Here is an 18,529-nt window from a genome sequence, read left to right as displayed (position 1 = left end):
TCCCCAGCAAACACCCCCCTCCCCACCCACACACACTGCAGCAACTGCTGGCATAAAGCCTAGAAAATTTCTAGAAGGCATATGTGCCTACATGCTGTGAAGTGGAATCACAGAATCCCAAGAGACCTGGTGCATCAGTTCGGGTTAAGTAGGATCTACCTAAACCCTTATGCAGTGGCACTTGAAATGAAGCCTTGAGTGTTGATTACAGAAACACTTGTGTGGATGAAAACCTTTGGGAGCATATCAATCCCTGTCTCACATAATATATACAACCAAAATGGTTCTATACGCAAAAGTATAAGGTTACAGGTAGTGTTGTCAACAGTATGTTTGCTATTTAAATTACAGTTAATAAAGATGCAGTAAAAGCTGAGTAACTTGGTGGTCTGTGCTAGCCAAATTTGACTACTTAGCCATATTCTCAACTACATTAAACAAACAAAACAAGCAAACAAGGACAGACATTTAAGTCCACTTTCATCTCCAAAGAAGACAGTTAAGATCTTATCTGAAAAGATTTTCCTAGCTCAGACATAAAATTGTCACAAAACTGGGTGACTGGGCAGCAAAATGGCAGATGAAATTCAATATTGATAAATGCAAAGTAATGCACATTGGAAAACAATCTCAACTCTCCATACAAAATGAATAGGTCTAAATCGGCTGTTACCACTCCAGAAGGATCTTGGACTCGTGGATAGTTTTCTGAAAACATCCACTCAATGGGCAGCAGCAGTCCAAAAAAGCTAACAATGTTAGAAACCATTAGGAAAGGTAGCTAATCAGACAGAAAATATCAATGCCTCTATATAAATCTGTGGCATGCACATCTGGACTATTGTGTGCAGATCTGGTTGCCCCATCCCAAAAAAGGTATTAGAAAAGATACAGAGAAGGGCAACAAAAATTACTAGGGACGTGGAACAGCTTCCATATAAGGAAAGATTAAAGAGACTGGGATTTTTTAATCTTAGAAAAGAGATGACTAAGGGGAGGTATATTATGGAAATCTATAAAATCTTGAATTATGTGGAAAAAGTGACCAAGGAAGTTTTATTTACTCCTGCATACAATACATGAACCAGAGGTCACCCAATAAAATTAACAGGCCTCAGGTTTAAAACAAACAAAAGGAAGTACTTCTTCACCCAACACACAGTCAATCTCTTGGAACTCCTTGCCAGAGGATGAAGGCCAAAAGCATAACAGGGTTCAAAAAAGAAAGAAGATGTTTGTGGACGATAGGTCCATCAATGGCTATTAGCCAGCATGGTCAGGGATGCAACACCATGCTTTAAGGGTCCCTATCCTGTTTGCCAGAAGCTCAGAGTGGATGATGGGATGGATCACTCAATGATTGCACTGTTCTGTTCATTCCCTCTGAAGCATCTGGCATTATTAGCCTAGTATCCTTTGTCTGAGTGGCCAGACAGACCATTGGTCTAACCCAGTATGGCCGTTCTTATGTCTTCATTAAAAAACAATTACAGTTTTAGTTACCCATCGGATTCTAAGTCAGTGAACACACATGTCCGCTGAATACACCCAGGCTCTTCTAAAGTCATTCACATCGCCATTTTCCTTTCACAGAAGTGGACAATTCCTGGCTGATTATCACAGCTGGGACACATGTTAACTCACTACTGTACTTTTAGTTCAAGCCCAAAGATTCAATTAATATATTTCTATTTAAGTGCTCAATCAATCACTTTCTTGTTGAGTGGACAGATTCCTTAGAAGTGGGAGGTCAAAAATAAACAAACTATCCCACAAGATTAGAGTCTCAAAATAGAAACTATTAGGCTGCTAAATTAAGTTATTTTGCATGTAATTTTAATATGAATTTAGTTTTGGCCCTCATAAGCACAGTAACTAGAGAGGATAATCCTGAACACCCAGGGTAGGAATAGCCCACAAAGTAGCTATACAGTAACTCCTCGCTTAACGTTGTAGTTATGTTCCTGAAAAATGCTACTTTAAGTGAAATGATGGTAAGCGAATTCAATTTCCCCATAAGAATCAGTGTAAATGGGGGGATTTAGGCTCCAGGGAATTATTTTTTTTGCCAGATAAAGGCTATTATATACATATACAGTGCAATAATTTTAAACAATCAAACCATTTAATACTCACCAATGACGACTGTGAAGCTTGGTTGAGGTAGGGGCATAGCAGGGTCAGGGCATGGGGGCTTGCCTCACTCTGCCTGCCTGGTGCTCCTGCTGGGGACTTGCCCACTCCCCAGCTGGAAAGCTGGGCGGGCAGACCAGGGCTAGCCCCCACCTTGCTTGCCAGCAGGAGCACCAGGCAGGTGGGTGGAGAGGAGCAAGCCAAACAGAACATTGCACGACTTTAAACAAGTATGTTCTCTAATAGATCAGCAATAATAAAGACGTCCAAGTTAACACTAAGTGAGATGTTACTGTACAAGCTTCTTCACAATGACCTACCAATGATCCCGATAGATCAATACCAGTGGCAAGAATGACATTCAGACTTCTTGCACAGTCTAATCCAGGGGTAGGCAACCTATGGCACGGCTGCCAAAAGGTGGCACACGAACTGATTTTCAGTGGCACTCACACTGCCCGGGTCCTGGCCACCGGTCCCAGGTCGCTCTGCATTTTAATTTAAATTTTAAATGAAGCTTCTTAAACATTTTAAAAACCTTATTTACTTTACATACAATAATAGTTTAGTTATATAACAGAGAGAAACCTAAAAACATTAGAACGTATTACTGGCACGCAAAACCTTAAAGTAGAGTGAATAAATGAAGACTTGGCACACCACTTCTGAAAGGCTGCCGACCCCTGGTCTAATCTCGTTCCTCTCTGCCAACAAGAATGCCAACTATATACCCCCACCAGGAACTGCCCTACCAGTAAAACTAAAGCACCTTATCTTCAGTCTTGGGATAGCTAGCACACATTCATATATGCACCTCTATCCCGGTGGAAACAACACAGCATTTTTAGCTGTGAAGGCAAGCCCACATAGCATAAATGAACCCACTGTAATGTCACTGCAAGTACAGTGGTGTACCAATCCCCTCTAGATGCGTGCTAGTATGTGCAGCGTATCCACAAGTGCCAAGCACTAGGCTCTGCGATCTCTGGTCCTTAGTTGTTTCCCTTGAACATCCATGCTTCAAGTAACAGGGTTCTTTTTGTTAATGCTGCCAAATACTACAAGGTGCAAATATGCTAGTCATGGTGACTTTAGCTTATAATAAACAATAAGCCAACAGATCCAGCCGCTCGGGACAGTCCAGGATAGGTTACAAGGATAACTAAACCTATGAAGGCCCCTGAGGCTGCTACTGACATGGCTAGTGTTTTGTCAGCAAAAGACCACTTCTCTGTCCAGCTTTCAGGCCCATCTCTCAAGCGATCTGTTGCCCAGCCTCCCCGCTGAAGCCAGTTCCCTGACTGCATCCTCTGGGCTTACTACTCTTGCTCACATGAAGTCACTGGCTCTCAACCTCATCCTCTGACTTCGGCTGTTCCTTCTCTACTCTAGGAAAGAAGGGTCCATCTATTTATTGGCTGTCATATGGGCATGGTAACATTGCATAGTAGTGATCCGGCAGATTCGTTACAAACACATTGTCCTCATCCACACAGGCCAGTTAAGATACACAGGCACAATGTTTAGCCATGCCACATAAGAACAAGAGTTAACTGTGATTTAGCTAATGTAGACATGGCTTAAGTTAGGTACTAGAAGAGATTTTATTTGTGGTTCAACAACTCAAAATTAACAAAAAGTGAGTGTTCTTGTATACTAGTGGTAAAAGGCAAATTTTCATCACTATAGCACATGCATCTAACAAGGTTTTTATAAAACATATACTGACACTTCACTATTTTAGTGACATTTCCTTCTCCTATCAGAGGAGCTTTTCATACCTAAAACAGATTTTAGAAACTTACTAAGTCAGTCTTACAGTTTTTCTACATCCAGACTGAATGACTGAAGAGTATGACATGTATTTGGCAACATTTCTTCCCCTTTTGCCTTCATGAACTCTAGAGGTTCATGCTTCCTTCTTGGCATCGAACATTATGGATGTGATAACAAATGAATGCCTGTTTCTTTAGAGCCAGATCCTGCATGGTACTGAGAGCCTGCAACAGGCAATTCTGATCAACATTTTCTCTGGAGCATGACTGAAAAAGAAAAGATGAATACACTGCCAATGGGATGACATTTTACTTTTAAACCTCCTTAAAATTAAAGTTGCAGTCTCCAGTTTTTAAAAGTTGCATTAAATTCGCTTGTGTCATAAACAGATAGCTAAGGGTTAATGTCTCTTTCACCTGAAGCACCTGACCAGAGGACCAATCAGGAAACCGGATTTTTTCAACTTTAGGTGGAGGGAATTTTGTGTCTGAGGTCTTTGTTTTCTGTCTGCCTGCTTTCTCTGAGCTTTGGAGAAGTAGTTTCTACTTTCTAGTCTTCTGTTTCTAAGTGTAAGGACAAAGAGATCAGATAGTAAGTTATATGGTTTCTTTTCTTTGGTATTTGCATGAATATAAGTGCTGGAGTGCTTTGATTTGTATTCTTTTTGAATAAGGCTGTTTATTCAATATTCTTTTAAGCAATTAACCCTGTATTTTGTCACCTTAATACAGAGAGACCATTTGTATGTATTTTTCTTTCTTTTTATATAAAGCTTTCTTTTAAGACCTGTTGGAGTTTTTCTTTACTTCAGGGAAATTGAGTCTGTACTCACCAGGGAATTGGTGGGAGGAAGAAATTAGGGGGAAATCTGTGTGTGTTGAATTTGCTAGCCTGATTTTGCATTCCCTCTGGGTGAAAAGGAAAGTGCTTTTTTGTTTCCAGGACTGGGAACGGAGAGAGGGAGTCACTCTGTTTGGATTCACAGAGCTTGTGTCTGTGTATCTCTCCAGGAGCACCTGGAGGGGGGAAGGGAAAAAGGATTATTTCCCTTTGTTGTGAGACTCAAGGGATTTGGGTCTTGGGGTCCCCAGGGAAGGTTTTTCAGGGGGGACCAGAGTGCCCCAAAACACTCTAATTTTTTGGGTGGTGGCAGCAAGTACCAGGTCCAAGTTGGTAACTAAGCTTGGAGGTTTTCATGCTAACCCCCATATTTTGGACGCTAAGGTCCAAATCTGGGACTAAGGTTATGATAGCTTGTCTATACACAGCCTCTAGCTATAGGGGGAAATAAGAGATTGTCACAAATAACCAAATCAACCAAAGCCATGAAGAATCAAAAGTGGAGTAATGAGCAAAACTGCAATGAGAGTTTTAAAAACAGTGAGAGTCACGTACCCACATTTATAGCTCAGTCCAAAGCCAACTACTTTCTATTCCTCCACAGCCAGTAAAGATTTTTAACAACTGGTCAGTTTGTAGAAGTTCGTTTCCAAGTAAGAGTCACCCTGATTGCACCAGCTTATGGAAATGAAAGCAGCAGTGGAAAACCACTCTGTGCTGAATGTCCTCACTAACGCCTGGAGAAGGACAGTCAATACACAAGTGAAAAATTTGTCTTTTAAAAAAAAAGTGTTCTGTTATATGCACAGAACCTTCATAAGGCCCCAGTGAGCATCATTCTACATTGTCACAGCTACTACAGTAGTCCTTTGAAACAGGGGCAAACCAGAGGTACTCAGGTAATTTCTGTTCTCTCTCACCCATTCCTCTTTCCAAATGCCCAGTGTACTTTGTTTAACAAACAAGAAACTTGAACCCCATATGGTTCATCTCTCTGTTTCAAAGGACCTATCTCAGACATCACAGACTAATGCTCCATGAGGCATCACAGCTCATCAGAGCCAGGCCAGCTGGTAGGAATGCTTGAAACAGTAAGGTTCACTTGTTCATGTTGAGGATTTCCCTTTTCTCCCCTCCATGTATGAGCTGGATGCCCACACTTCGATATTTTGATTTTTTTTTTTTAAAAAAAACAAATATCTGATCTAAGAGCCCCACTTCACTCCTATCCAGACTGTACCAATGAAGTACCAACTTAGGTACCAAGTTTTGTGTGGCTCCAAATGTGATTTTTTAAATGTACAGTATTTAATAAGCGAATTTGCTTAACCCCAAACGTCATCTTAAAAAAAAAAAAACATGTGGCATTTCACTGCTGGTGAAAGAGTATCTTGACAGTATCTTGGTAAACGAAGTCCTCTATTTACCTATACACTGCCTAATATGCCACCATTGTGTATGGTGGGGTGGAGGGAATGGAAAAGGGAGTGAAGAAAAGGGGTCATGGTTTCAAAAAAAAGCTAAGAGGAGTAGTTTTGTCTAGGGCCCATACAGGTCTTGATCTCAAGCAACTGATTCCAGCTCCCCCATCTTTCATCATCATATCTTGCACTAAGACCCAAAACATATCCATTAGAAATATAATTCCTGAATTAGGCTGGTTTCAAATTGGTGACTATCCAGTTTCCCAGTAAGTGCCAATGTTGACACCTTCAAGAATAAAGCTTGCTTTCTTGAAAAGTAAGTTTAAGAACTCAAGTTCTGAGCTATCTTCTGCTCTGGATATAGAGGCACCAAACCCCCACCCCAAAATCTCATACTGTTTTCAGGCTCCTACAAACACTCTATAATCAAGTGCCCAACCCTGTTCTTGAAGCTCCCAATGACCAAAACTGTTAGTCTATATAATCAATTTTTGTCTTAAGTCTTCTCTCAACTCTGTTTCACTCATCTTGAGGTGTAAGCTCCTCAAAGCAGAAACTGTCTTGGGCATCTGTACAAAACCTAGCATGATCAGGGCTCCAAATGCAATTGGAAATTTTGAACACCATTTTAACTACTTCCCACATTAGAACTTCTTCCTGTGGAACTTCTAGCAAATTCCATATGCATTGTCCATAGTGGACCATATCCAAGCCTTTTTGCAAATGTTGAGAATATTCTTCGGCCTAATTAATAATTTCAGATGCTAATCAAAAACCAGTTTTGTAAAATAATAAATTAAAATAAAAATAAAATAATTCTTACGTTCTCGCATGTGTGTGCATACACATTTTGTAAAATAATAAATTAAAATAAAAATACAAATAAAAATAAAATAATTCTTACATTCTCGCATGTGTGTGCATACATGCTTAGCCGGGGCGGGGAGGAAGGGTAGAAATAGAGTTGGAGGAATTCTATACCATACAATATAAAGCCTAATCCCTAGGAAAGAGATGCATTTAATAGCATAGTAGGTGTCATGGTATAATTCCCCACTCTGAACCTTAGCGTCCAAAAGATGGGGTCCCAGCACGAATTCCTCTAAGCTCAATTACCAGCTCAGAACCTGTAGCGCTGCCAACCAGGAATTACAGTGCCTGGTACACTCTGGTCCCCCCCAAAAACCTTGCCCGGGGACCCTCAAGACCCAGACCCTCTGGATCTTAACATAAGGAAAGTAAACCCTTTCCCTCACCGTTGCCTCTCCCAGGCTTCCCCTCCCTGGGTTACCCTGGAAGATCACTGTGATTCAAACTCCTTGAATCTTAAAACAGAGAGGAAAATCCACCTTCCCCCCTCCTTCTCTCTCCCACTCCCAGACGCTCCCTGAGAAAGAAAGTAATCCTAACACAGACAGGAAATAACCTCTCTCTTCCGCTTCCCTCCTTTCTCCCCACCAATTCCCTGGTGGATCCAGACCCAGTCCCCTGGGGTCTCACCAGAATAAAAAAAACAAACAATCAGGTTCTTAAACAAGAAAAGCTTTTAATTAAAGAAAGAAAACAGTAAAAATTATCTTTGTAAATTTAAAATGGAATAGGTATAGGGTCTTTCAGCTATAGACACTGGGAATACCCTCCCAGCCTAAGTATACAAGTACAAATTAAAATCCTTCCAGCCAAATACAAATTTGAACTCCTTCCAGCCAAATACACATTTGCAAATAAAGAAAACATAAGCCTAACTCGCTTTATCTACCTAGTACTCACTATTCTGAACTTATAAGAGCCTGTATCAGAGAGATTGGAGAGAAACCTGGTTGCACGTCTGGTCGCTCTGAGCCCCAGAGTGAACAACCACCAAAATCTAACAGCACACACATAAAAAACTTCCCTCTTTCAAGATTTGAAAGTATCCTGTCCCCTGATTGGTCCTCTGGTCAGGTGACAGCCAGGCTCACTGAACTTAACCCTTTACGTGCAAAAGAGACATGAAGTACTTCTGTTCTATTAACCCTTGACTATCTGTTTATGACAGTAGGAATTCATTGAGGAATTTAAAAAATACAAAAGGTTTTTATGAAGGTTTTGCTCCAAGATCGCTACCGGAAACTAGTCTTGCTCAAAGGGCAAAAAACAAACAGCTACCTACTTTTTCTTGTCTTCAACACCCACGCTGCGTGCCAACAAAGAGAAACCACTAAGAGAACTCTCAACCTCATGGGACTCATATTCACCAGGTGTTATTGTGGTTTTCATATTATTGTGTGTGTGCACATCACTTTTGCTGCAGCTACCTAAACGTATTTCTTTGCTCTTTCGCCTACCCACCTATCTGATAAGGAGTATACTGTTATAGTGGCTTCTATTCTACAGCGCTGGAGGTACAGAAGAGCTTGTAGCTTGTTTTTCTGCAAGAAGTAAATGAAAGATCAGTTACCAAGGTGGGAGAAAAACACAAGAGGAGAAAGTAGCCTAACCTTAGTAGAATTGAACACAAAATTGCCTTTCATCTCTATGTCAAGAACAGTGTCAATATCAGCTCATTAATTTTCCTTTTTCAATGTTTAGTACACATCTTGCACTTTATTATAGAGTTTAGTTTCTGATTAAAGTCCAGGCAAAGAATCAAGTATGCATGGAGGAAAATTTTAGTGTTTTAACATCAGCCTTTTAAGTCATTTTTCCATTGTTCTGAAATTTTCAGTAATCTTGACGACAGTTTTTTCCACCTAGCATTTTTTCTAAGCATGATTAGTGACAGTATTGGATCTTCTTCTCCCAAATCAAACTAATCTTGACATTAACTCCTTGAAAACTTAGCTACAAAATATCACTGGTACTCTCCTGGCCCTTGCATACAGGACTGTACGTGTGGCACATAAAGATCCAGAGGAAAAAAGTTCAAAGTTGAATGCCTGGACACAATTTGCCCACCCCAAACTGCAAGCCTCAGGCAGGAGCAGCCCCATTGGCCTGACTGCCCCCCCACCAAAATATAGAAGTCAAATTACACCTATGGTTGAATGACCCAACCCTGCTGATAAACAGTGCACAGCTTTATGCATGTACCTAATTCCATTAAGATTAGTGGAATTATTCACATGCATAGGGTTAAGCATATGCAGCATTGGCAGGATCAGGGCCCGAGCTTGTATCCCTGTCCTCTGAAGGAAGAGCTGGTTTTACACTTTTGTATCTAATATCCTGAAATAAAACTGTGTTAATTAGAAAGGGCCACCACAGCTAATATCAATTCAGTTTAAATGAGCATTTACTGGATTATCTGAACATAAGCAAGTCAGACTGTTCAGATAGTGTGAAAAATTACCAGTACCCTGAGGTGATTTAAAATTCTGTCTAACACCTCCAGGCAACAGATGCAGTAAACAAGTAGTTGCTTTGTTATGCAAATGAAGAATCTCAGGTATACCACAAGGCTACTTCACACACAAATGGTCAGACTGACACCACTGATGAGAGTTTGGGGTCTCTTAAACGGACTTATCTAAACTGTTTTTCAATCTTGCTATCTGCAAGGAAACAGAGGGAAGCTGAATGGGTGACAGTTAGAAGCCGAACAAAGGTAGAGAGCAGAAGTGATGAGGTGGGAAGGCATAACTGGTTACCACATAGGTTGTGGTTAATAGCAAAGTAAGCGAGTATAATCATCTGGATGCAGTATTTTGATCTCTCTCTCTCTCACACACACACACACACACACACACACACACACACACACACACACACTCTAAAAGACAGCTGTCAAGTATAAAAACAAAAGATGACAGTTCATTTAAACAAACAAAACAAAAGATTAACTCAAGTATGTAGCCTTGTGGTTAAGTCTGGAGATTTCAGTTTATGGTCAACATTAGCATATTACAAGAACACTACTTCACAGGAATTGTGGTGTTGCTTTAAGATGCTCCCTTAGACATCAGGCTGGGATATTACAATTAAATGATTCTGCTTTCTATCCCCCACAATATCAACTCAAATGTTTCTACAATAGAAGGAAGCTGATCAATTTAGTCTGAAACATCAATTATTATTCTACTTTCTGCAGAGGTGTACTAACAGTGTGCAGGTAAATAACTGATGTCCCACTGTGATGCATTTAAGAACAAAAACATTTTAAATTCTCTAGTCATTTTTATAGGGCAACATTAAGAAGTTAGATTTATTTTGCTTCCAAAAAACTCATGTATTGTTTCTTGGAGGTAGAGGAAGTAGCACAGGGTCTTATTAAATCCCTGATCTTCAAGGAGACACAGGTCTGAGCATTAAAGACTTCCAACTGACTGCATCCTTTCTGTTAGCAAGTCAGAACTGCAATTTAAAATCAGTCAAGAATTTTTATTTTACATATACCTTTCAGCAGAAGCCAGTATAGAAAACCACATGGGATATACACTGCTACCTCGATATAATGCAACCCGATATAAACACGAATTCAGATATAACGCTGTAAAGCAGTGCTCCAGGGGGGCAGGACTGCACACTCCGGTGGATCAAAGCAAGTTCAATATAACACGGTTTCACCTATAACGCAGTAAGATTTTTTGGCTCCTGAGGACAGCGTTATATTGAGATAGAGGTGTAGTTTGAATGCTTCAAAATTAAGCACACATATATAGACCTTCAAGCTGAAATTAAAAAAAAAAAAACTGTCTTGAATAAGACGACGTTTAAGACACAAAACTATAAAAGCAGTATATTGTACACACCTTTGTTTTTATTCTTTCAAATGTAAATAAGGTTCCATAATATAAGACAAGCATTTGCAGCAGGTTTCAGAATGCCAGAATCTATTGTGTCATTCTGAATTCAAGCACCTTTATTTGGTGGAGACTGTCTCCAATATTTAAGTATAATGTTTTGCTGTTAAAAATACCAATACAGATCAAACAAGTTTCAAAAAAACCTACCAAAAACACAGAAATGAAGTTAGAGTAGAGAAGTTGCCAACTGAACACTTTTGCATCTTACTAGCTCTTTGTTACTAGAAAAAAATGCAATGCATACAATGAATAAAATGTATGAAATTGTTTTCCACTGAAATTATGATTCTACAGCAGGAGACACAAATAACTTCTGGTTTTCCAAGGCAATTCTCCTAATGTGATTTCCTCAATTAGAATTAAATTTACAAAAACAAGTGGGAATTTAGTATACAGATGTTAATCAAGCACACTTCTACACCAACCAGAGAATACTACTCATCTTGACAGTAAATCAGGTCTAATGGCCACCACATGGTAGAGCACAAACACAAAAGTTGCTCTCAGCTACATCTTACACAGTTCATCCACAATTGTTTCACATGCTATATCTTCAACTATGGTTATTTTTCCTAGTAACAGTCAATCTCACAGACCCAACAACTTCACACATAGCTGATATTTATTCCTAACACAGGCTGCTAAGAACGAATAGATGAGGAAAAACATTTGTCAGCTCTTTTTGAATGTCATGTACAGATTAGCAATTCCAGTACTCCTACCCCCAATCCTCTGTTTTCCCTCCTAAGCAGGAGGGCTAAACTAAAGCCAGTATAGTAGTATTGCTGTCCTTCCTCTTACTGTAAAAGGTAGCATTTACACCATTCCATCACAATTTATTCCACAAAGTCACATTAAAAAGTATCTTTTTCAGCCTTATTCAGACACAAAACTCGATACTTCAGTTATTAGATTTGCAGCTTTTCCTCCACCAACCCAACCAAAATCGTCAGGAAATTTATATACCAAATGAAAGGAGCATGCAGAATGGCAATGCATTGTTCATCTTAGTTGTATTTAACATAATATCAAAAGTGTAATACACTGAACAGAAAGCAATTTGTCTCTCCAAAGACTATTTGTGTAACAGGTAACTCACTGTTCTAGGGATGGGTGGAGACAGAGATCCGTTAGACATGTAAGGGTCATTGTTCATATTTGGCATCATGATATACCCAGAATAACCAGAGTATGATGGGCCTTTGCTGTATAAACCACCATCTGGATGTTTTCCTGGGAAAGAAAATAAGCGGAAGCTAAATTACCACCCCCTAAGTTTTTTCTGGTACATTAGAGGCATTTTACAGTAAGAAATACACAGTATCTTTTAAAAAAATATTGGGGAGGGAGTGCTGGAGGGGTGCATATTGCTAGGGACTTCCATTTTATTTTTATTGCATTTCTGACAGCAGTTACTCCCATAAATGGCTTATTAAACAGGCATTTGTTAGGAACTGCACTTAAAATATGGGAAGACTTCAGCATAGCCAGTCTATTCAAACACAGAGATTGGACTAGGATGATTTGCATAAGAGCCTGGAAGAACAGACACACGTAATGCACTACATTAGATTCTAAAGCTACTTGGTGGTCTTTGGTTTTGGCCCCCATAATTTTTACAAGCCATAAGAGAAACACCATTTCTAGGCTGTGTTGGTGCATTTTCATTGCATGAACAGCAAGCAATGCTACAGACAAATACCAAATGGAGATAAAATTTATAAAGCAGTAATTTTTTCATTTTTGGTAGCATCTATTGGAATTGTCCTGCATATGGACTTCTCCCATCAGTTACACAGCTGGTTGCAAGAAAGTGCAGTATTATGGTTAGACAGAGCCACTTCCTTCACTAAGTGACATACTGCATGTATGAACAATTTTTCTGGTCATGCTAATTGAAAGTGATTAAGGAGAATAGGAATACAGGCTGGTGTACAAGGATACCCTACTGTTTATTGGGGCCTAAGAGGGTTCCACTTCTAATTTGTTTAATATCTTATTTAAATAAGAAAAGGTTATTAACAAGGACCAGGACTGAAGAAAAAGCTGAAGCCCCAAACTTTATGTGGAACTCTCATTTCAATTCTAATGGAGATCATCCTCCTTATCAACTAACCCCATTATAATAATATACTGAAGATAATCCTACATTACTGTCCAGCTTTCTAAACTAAACATGTACATTGTCAGTTTCACTCATCTTCCTTAATGAAGTATTATAGTTCACTAATTTGCACATCAAAACATGTGAATGTTGTTCCTGATTTTAAGGCTTTTTTTCTTTTTTTGTTTTTTTTAAGTGACAGACTTGGGTTGCAAAGTGAGCGTACAACTTCTTAATATACATAACTCAGTAGGATTGTCAGAATGAGGGAAGAGTGAAGATTTTATGTATGAACTACTGATATTCTAAAAATAGTTATTTCTTTGGCAAAAAGATCTGTTTGGCCTACTTGCTTCAATTGGCAAACAGCTGAAATAGCATTTAGTTATTGAAGTTAGATGAACAAACAAAAAATCTCATTTTTGCTCAATTTTGAAAATGTTTTGATTTTTTTCAATAAATACAGATCACATATTGTATATACATGTTAAACTGATTGCTTACTAAAAGGCAATTACATCTGTGCACACTCTGAGAGGGACATAGATAAAGTAACAATGTAGAGTAAAGAATAAGCACATCTCACCTTCTTCAGAATGTTCTCTGCCTTTGTCATGATAGGATTCCTGAGCTTGGGCTTGCCTGGAAACCTAGCCACAAAGAATCCACCATTAAAACGGGTATTTTATGCATATCTATTCACTTTTGCTTAGCACTCGATCTTTCAAAAAAAATATTACGTGTCTAGGTCAGGAGAAAAAATTGTATATTTGTCCTAACTCGTGCTAAAAAGGAATTGTGCTGAAACACAGAATGGTCATTTTTATTATAAATTTAATAACCATGTGCTTCTACAAAGCAGTTCTAACACAAGTAGTGCACTTAATTTACTAAAGGGGCTTATTTCTCAAGAATACTTTAAGCTTTAGGAACCAAAATAGTATTCCTAAATTAGTACCAAAGAAGAATGAATATTGAGTGCTCCCACTATATGGGCTTTCAAAAATTCCATCCTTGTTCTTAAGTTGTTTTCATGTTAGTGAATTGCTACCAAAACAGTTTGTGCAAATCCTTTAAAGAGTTTACGATTAATGCTCTGACCTTTGATTTTAGCAAAGAAATTTCATGGCTACTTTAGGCCTAATGCTATTATAGGATCCTGTGACTCACATGAACTTGCTTGTTCTGGGCTATGGAAACTGACATATGAAGGAAAGAGAAGGTCCTCTTGCATACACACTAAAAAGGTGTTTAGCACTCACTTAAAATATGTCCAAGCAACAATGCAGATTCCTTTATTTATTTTTTAAAAGGCTATTTTTACAATATGCAGTTTGGCTTGATCACAAGACAGGCTGGAACGGAGAAAAAACCAGCTAAGCTTTTGGATAGTCCCTGAGTGGAAGTTGCAGTAGAAGCCAAGAACCAGCATGTCAACTCTGACTACAGGTGAAAGGTTGTTTGTTAGCTGGCAGTGTTAATCTACCCTCAAAAATAAGACTTCCGGACTCAAAGCAAGGTAAGTACTAATGTTAACTACTAATGCTGATTCTCAGTATTGCAACCCTAAATTTCTGACTAGATTAGCTTATTGCAAATGAACTCCCAATCAATATTGTTACTACACATTCACCTTCTATTACTCCCCCCCCAAAAAAAATCCATGCCCATTCATTAATTACTAGAAGTACCACTATATTAACTCCACCAGTGCAGTCCATTAGCTGCTCATTCTAGTTTCTTAGGATCACTGCCAATTGAAATGCAGCAATTAGGGAGAAAAAAACTGGTTAACAAAATGTTTCAGATGTGATCAAAATCAAATCCGAGTCTGCACAAATCTTGTCCAGCAATCTCGGATTGTTATCCAAATCCACCACTAAAACTTAAACACCAAAATTAATGTAGTGAATGCATCATATCTCAGGCACCAGATGTTTCCCCCTTCTTCCCATGGGGGGGGGGGGAAAGGGGGAAACATCTACAAAAATCTGACTCCCCAATGCAATGAATTGTCCCAAACCTCTCTGTGTTTCACAGATGATCTGCAACTTTCTTCCCCACCCCCCCTTTAAGAGAAAAGGTAAAAGGTCTAGTTGGTTCCCTCCCACAAGCACCCACGTGTCTCTATTTACTCTCTCCGGTATCTTACTGTACCCTCAAGGCGCTAGAGACGAAGGAGCCCCTAAGCAAAGAACAAGCTTGATAATACACAGCACATGGCTCCAAAAAGGGGGTTTTATCGCAAGACAGGCTGGAGCACACAAGACAGACTGGGAGAGCAACGACGCGGTCGTGCTGAATCGAGCATCACAGGTCTCCCAACGGTCTGAACCCGAAGTTGGGGGCAGATCAAAGAGCCGCCGGCACTGAATGAAGTACTGCTATTGCCCAGGCTCTGCCCACATTTGCCCGGTTCGCTCTTCCACTCCTGCCCCCCCCATCCCTTTACACACTTCCAGGTGCCTGCCCTCCCATTCATGGGAAACTTGGCGCACTAGTTTACAAAGCGCTTTGGTCAAAACCGCGTCTCACTGGGCGGCTGACGACGTCCTGTTTTCCTTTGCACTCCCGCCGTTCCCTGCCTTTCTGAAGCCTTCACTAAAAATAGAGGTGCCAGGAGCGGTGCGCACAGTGCTGCTTGCATTTGACTGGATCGCCTTTAATTCATCCCGATCTGTGAACCCGATCCAGGACCCTCGTGGTGTTTAACTGTGGAGCCAGAGAGGCCAGGCGGGAATCAAGGTGCTTCAGAGTGAAGCGGCGTGTTGGTCTTCCCTGGCCTAAGCCCAGGACTGAAGTCTTTAGAGCCTCCCCCCCCCCGATCCCTTATCAGGGTGTCTCTGAACACTTGGCCTCACGAACCGCACCGCAGCTGGCTGCCCGCCCGCCGGCCCCCCTACCTCATGCCCGTTGCTGTTGGGAGCGATCTCTGACTCGTTAACGAGAGAGGACTTGATGTCGGCCAAGTCTCCTTCTTCCTCCGGGTGGCTGATCTCCGCGAAGATTTTCTCCTTCTGGGGATCGCCTTCGTCTTTGAAAGGGATCATTTCATCGGTGGCGCACAGCTCCGGATCCCCCCCGCCGCCGCCTCCGGCTCCCGGCAGCTGAGGCATGATTGCGCTTTAATTCCTGCTCCGCCCGGGGAAGAATACTAATAAAAAGGAATAAATAATAGTAAGTCTTTACGAGCCGCTTGCCCTCACTAGTCTCAGCCTCCCCCTTCCCGCAGGAGAGCGGAGGGCAGGCAGGCACAGCCACCTGGGGGAAAGGAGGGTCTGTCTGCCGCTGCTGTGCGCGGGCGGGGGGGGTACATGCACTTTTCTCCTCCCCCGCTTTCCGCTGTGTCTGCAAGAGGACCGAAGAGTTTGGAGAAGTTGGGGCCCTTCTGGAGCTGCTCTGATCTCCTCCGGGGCTCTTCTAAAAAGAGCTGCTCCCATTCCCCCTCCAGCTACGGGGGGGAGACCAGCCGGCCGAGCTCCAGCTAGCGCAGCCGGAGGGGCGAGCCCGGTGCCTGGCAGAGCTGGGGCGTTCCTCGGCTGCCGCCCCAGCAGACACTCAGGCTCTCCTTTCCTGGGGGGAGCGGGCGCTACGGAGTTCGCCTCCAGAGTTCAGTGGGGGTCCCCGCCTGCCTGTCGGGGAGCTGGGGAAGATGAGGGAGGCCCAGAGAGCGCTTCCCCCGCTAGCTCTCACTAGCCACCGCACGCGCAAAGCCAAACCCACCGAGACTCTTTGCTTTTGTCCTCTCTCGCCTGAGCTGCCCTCGGAGCGCCGCTCTCTCGCTCCCCTTCGCCGTGCCCGGCTCGCCCGGGCTGCTTGAGCCCCCCGAGGAAAAGCGACCCTCCCCCTCAGGCGCGCAGGCGGCGCGAGAAGGGAAAAGTTCTCGTCCGAGGAGTCCCAGCGGCCCAAGGCTCCTCTGCATTCACAACCCCTAAAGGGTGCCAGCCCAGTCTCCGCGAGCCGCCTGCTGCAGGCCGGGGATGGAGCACCCCATGGAGGAGAGACGCCCAGCAGCTGCGGCCCCCTTCGCCTCTCCAGGTGCAGCTGCTGCCAGGCTTGAGGGGCGCCACCAGCAATCCACGCGCGCGCTCCCAGGGCACCTTCTCCCTCCTCTCCCGGGCTGGCCGAGGGGAAGGTGGCGAGACGCTGCGTGGAGCCTGGAGGACGCGGTCTCGTGGCCTGGGCGTCTCTCGCTCTGTCTTTCGGGGCAGAAAGTGCAGAGGGACGGACCGAGCGCGCTCGCCGGAGCGAAGTGGGAGCCAGTGTCTGTAATGTAACTTTAACATCCCCTCCGCCCCCCGCCCCCGCCTTCTCTCTGTGGACCGGGCGGGGGCGGGAAGGGAGAAGATGAAAGAGAAGCCGCCGCTCTGATTGACAGCGCATTGATAGACACTCTGGAGAGAGCCGGGAAACGGATCCGCTCAGCAGCCCGGCTTAGCCAGCGGCCAAGCAGCGGAGAGAGCTGCTGCAGCCTTCTCGTTACATACAAAGAAGTCGCCTCGACTGTCATAAGCTAGTAACGAGGAATCGGTAAAGCGATCGATTCGTTCAGTTCCAGGGCAGAAAGGGGGGGAGAGGGTAGAAAGTAAGCGACTTGGGGGGAGGAGGCAGGGGGAAAAAAGAGGAAAAAATCTCTTTCTTTTGTAAAGTGCAGAACTCCTGCATGGTGCAAACCTCCGGCCGTCTGCATTTAGCCAGTGAGGATTTTGCAAGTTCTCAGCATCTTGCGGTAACGTTGATTATTTTTTATAATGCAGAGCCGCAAAGGGAATTACTACTCTAGGGGTGGAGGTTTATAATTCACCCCAAACACATACACCCCGAGGAGGGCGAAGAATAGTTATCTAAACATCCCCAGACAAATCTCGAACCAGGATGTTTTAGGATGCTTTAAGACTCCCCCTTTTTGGAGGCACAGGGACTGCACACTCATTAAATGGTTCGCAGAGGGAAAGGGGCACTACGTATTTTTTTAAAATGTTTGCAGTAATTTCAGATGAAGGGCAGAGTTATTAGATCATCGTTAAACGTAGCAAGCCAGCAACTGACTGAGAGAAGTACCTGGCTAGTAGTCCTTGAACGGACAATGAGATAAACAGGCATCCGAGTTTCATGTTTCAAGTCATCAAAATAAACTCTGTAATAAAAAAAAATAGGAATAGCAAAAGACAATCAACTCTCCTCCCTATCCATTCATTTAGGGTTTGTATTGTTAGCCCCTATGTTTTAAACAGCATCCAGAGTATCTGTATAAAACAACCAGCGTTCAGGGTATTTGGAAATGTCTCTAATATGCATTTACTCTGATTAGTCTATCTATGTGGTGTAGTGAAATTTGTTGTGCAGAACCAGCTGAACTTACTTTGGCTTTGGAAGACTACAACTCATGTTTTGTATAGACGTTGTAAAATTGATAAACATACAAGCTCAAGAACACGGTGAAATAGAAACGTAAAGATATCTTCAAT

At 42.2% G+C, this 18,529-nt stretch overlaps 1 protein-coding gene across 7 annotated transcripts in view; it reads right to left on the bottom strand.

The window, feature by feature from the left end:
• The window catches only part of LEF1 (lymphoid enhancer binding factor 1), a 97,794-nt gene extending 80,484 nt beyond the window's left edge, over nt 1-17,310 (bottom strand). For 4 of the 7 annotated variants that reach the window (XM_050944520.1, XM_050944524.1, XM_050944525.1 and 1 more), the window contains exons 1-4: nt 16,785-17,310; nt 15,965-16,215; nt 13,648-13,711; nt 12,057-12,190 (exon numbers count right to left, since the gene is read on the bottom strand). In XM_050944520.1, the coding sequence (XP_050800477.1) occupies nt 12,057-12,190; nt 13,648-13,711; nt 15,965-16,177 (411 nt within the window). In that variant the 5' untranslated portion in view covers nt 16,178-16,215; nt 16,785-17,310. The remainder of the gene's footprint in view (nt 1-12,056; nt 12,191-13,647; nt 13,712-15,964; nt 16,216-16,784) is intronic. The other 3 variants (XM_050944521.1, XM_050944522.1, XM_050944523.1) reach the window with 1 other exon arrangement.
• Between the last annotated feature and the right edge of the window lie 1,219 nt (nt 17,311-18,529).

Source organism: Gopherus flavomarginatus, chromosome 3 (genome assembly GCF_025201925.1).
Source record: "Gopherus flavomarginatus isolate rGopFla2 chromosome 3, rGopFla2.mat.asm, whole genome shotgun sequence".
Classification (NCBI taxonomy): Eukaryota; Metazoa; Chordata; order Testudines; family Testudinidae; genus Gopherus; species Gopherus flavomarginatus.
The sequence above is the reverse complement of the archived record's forward strand: the minus strand, read 5'-3'. Positions and strand labels throughout refer to the sequence as shown.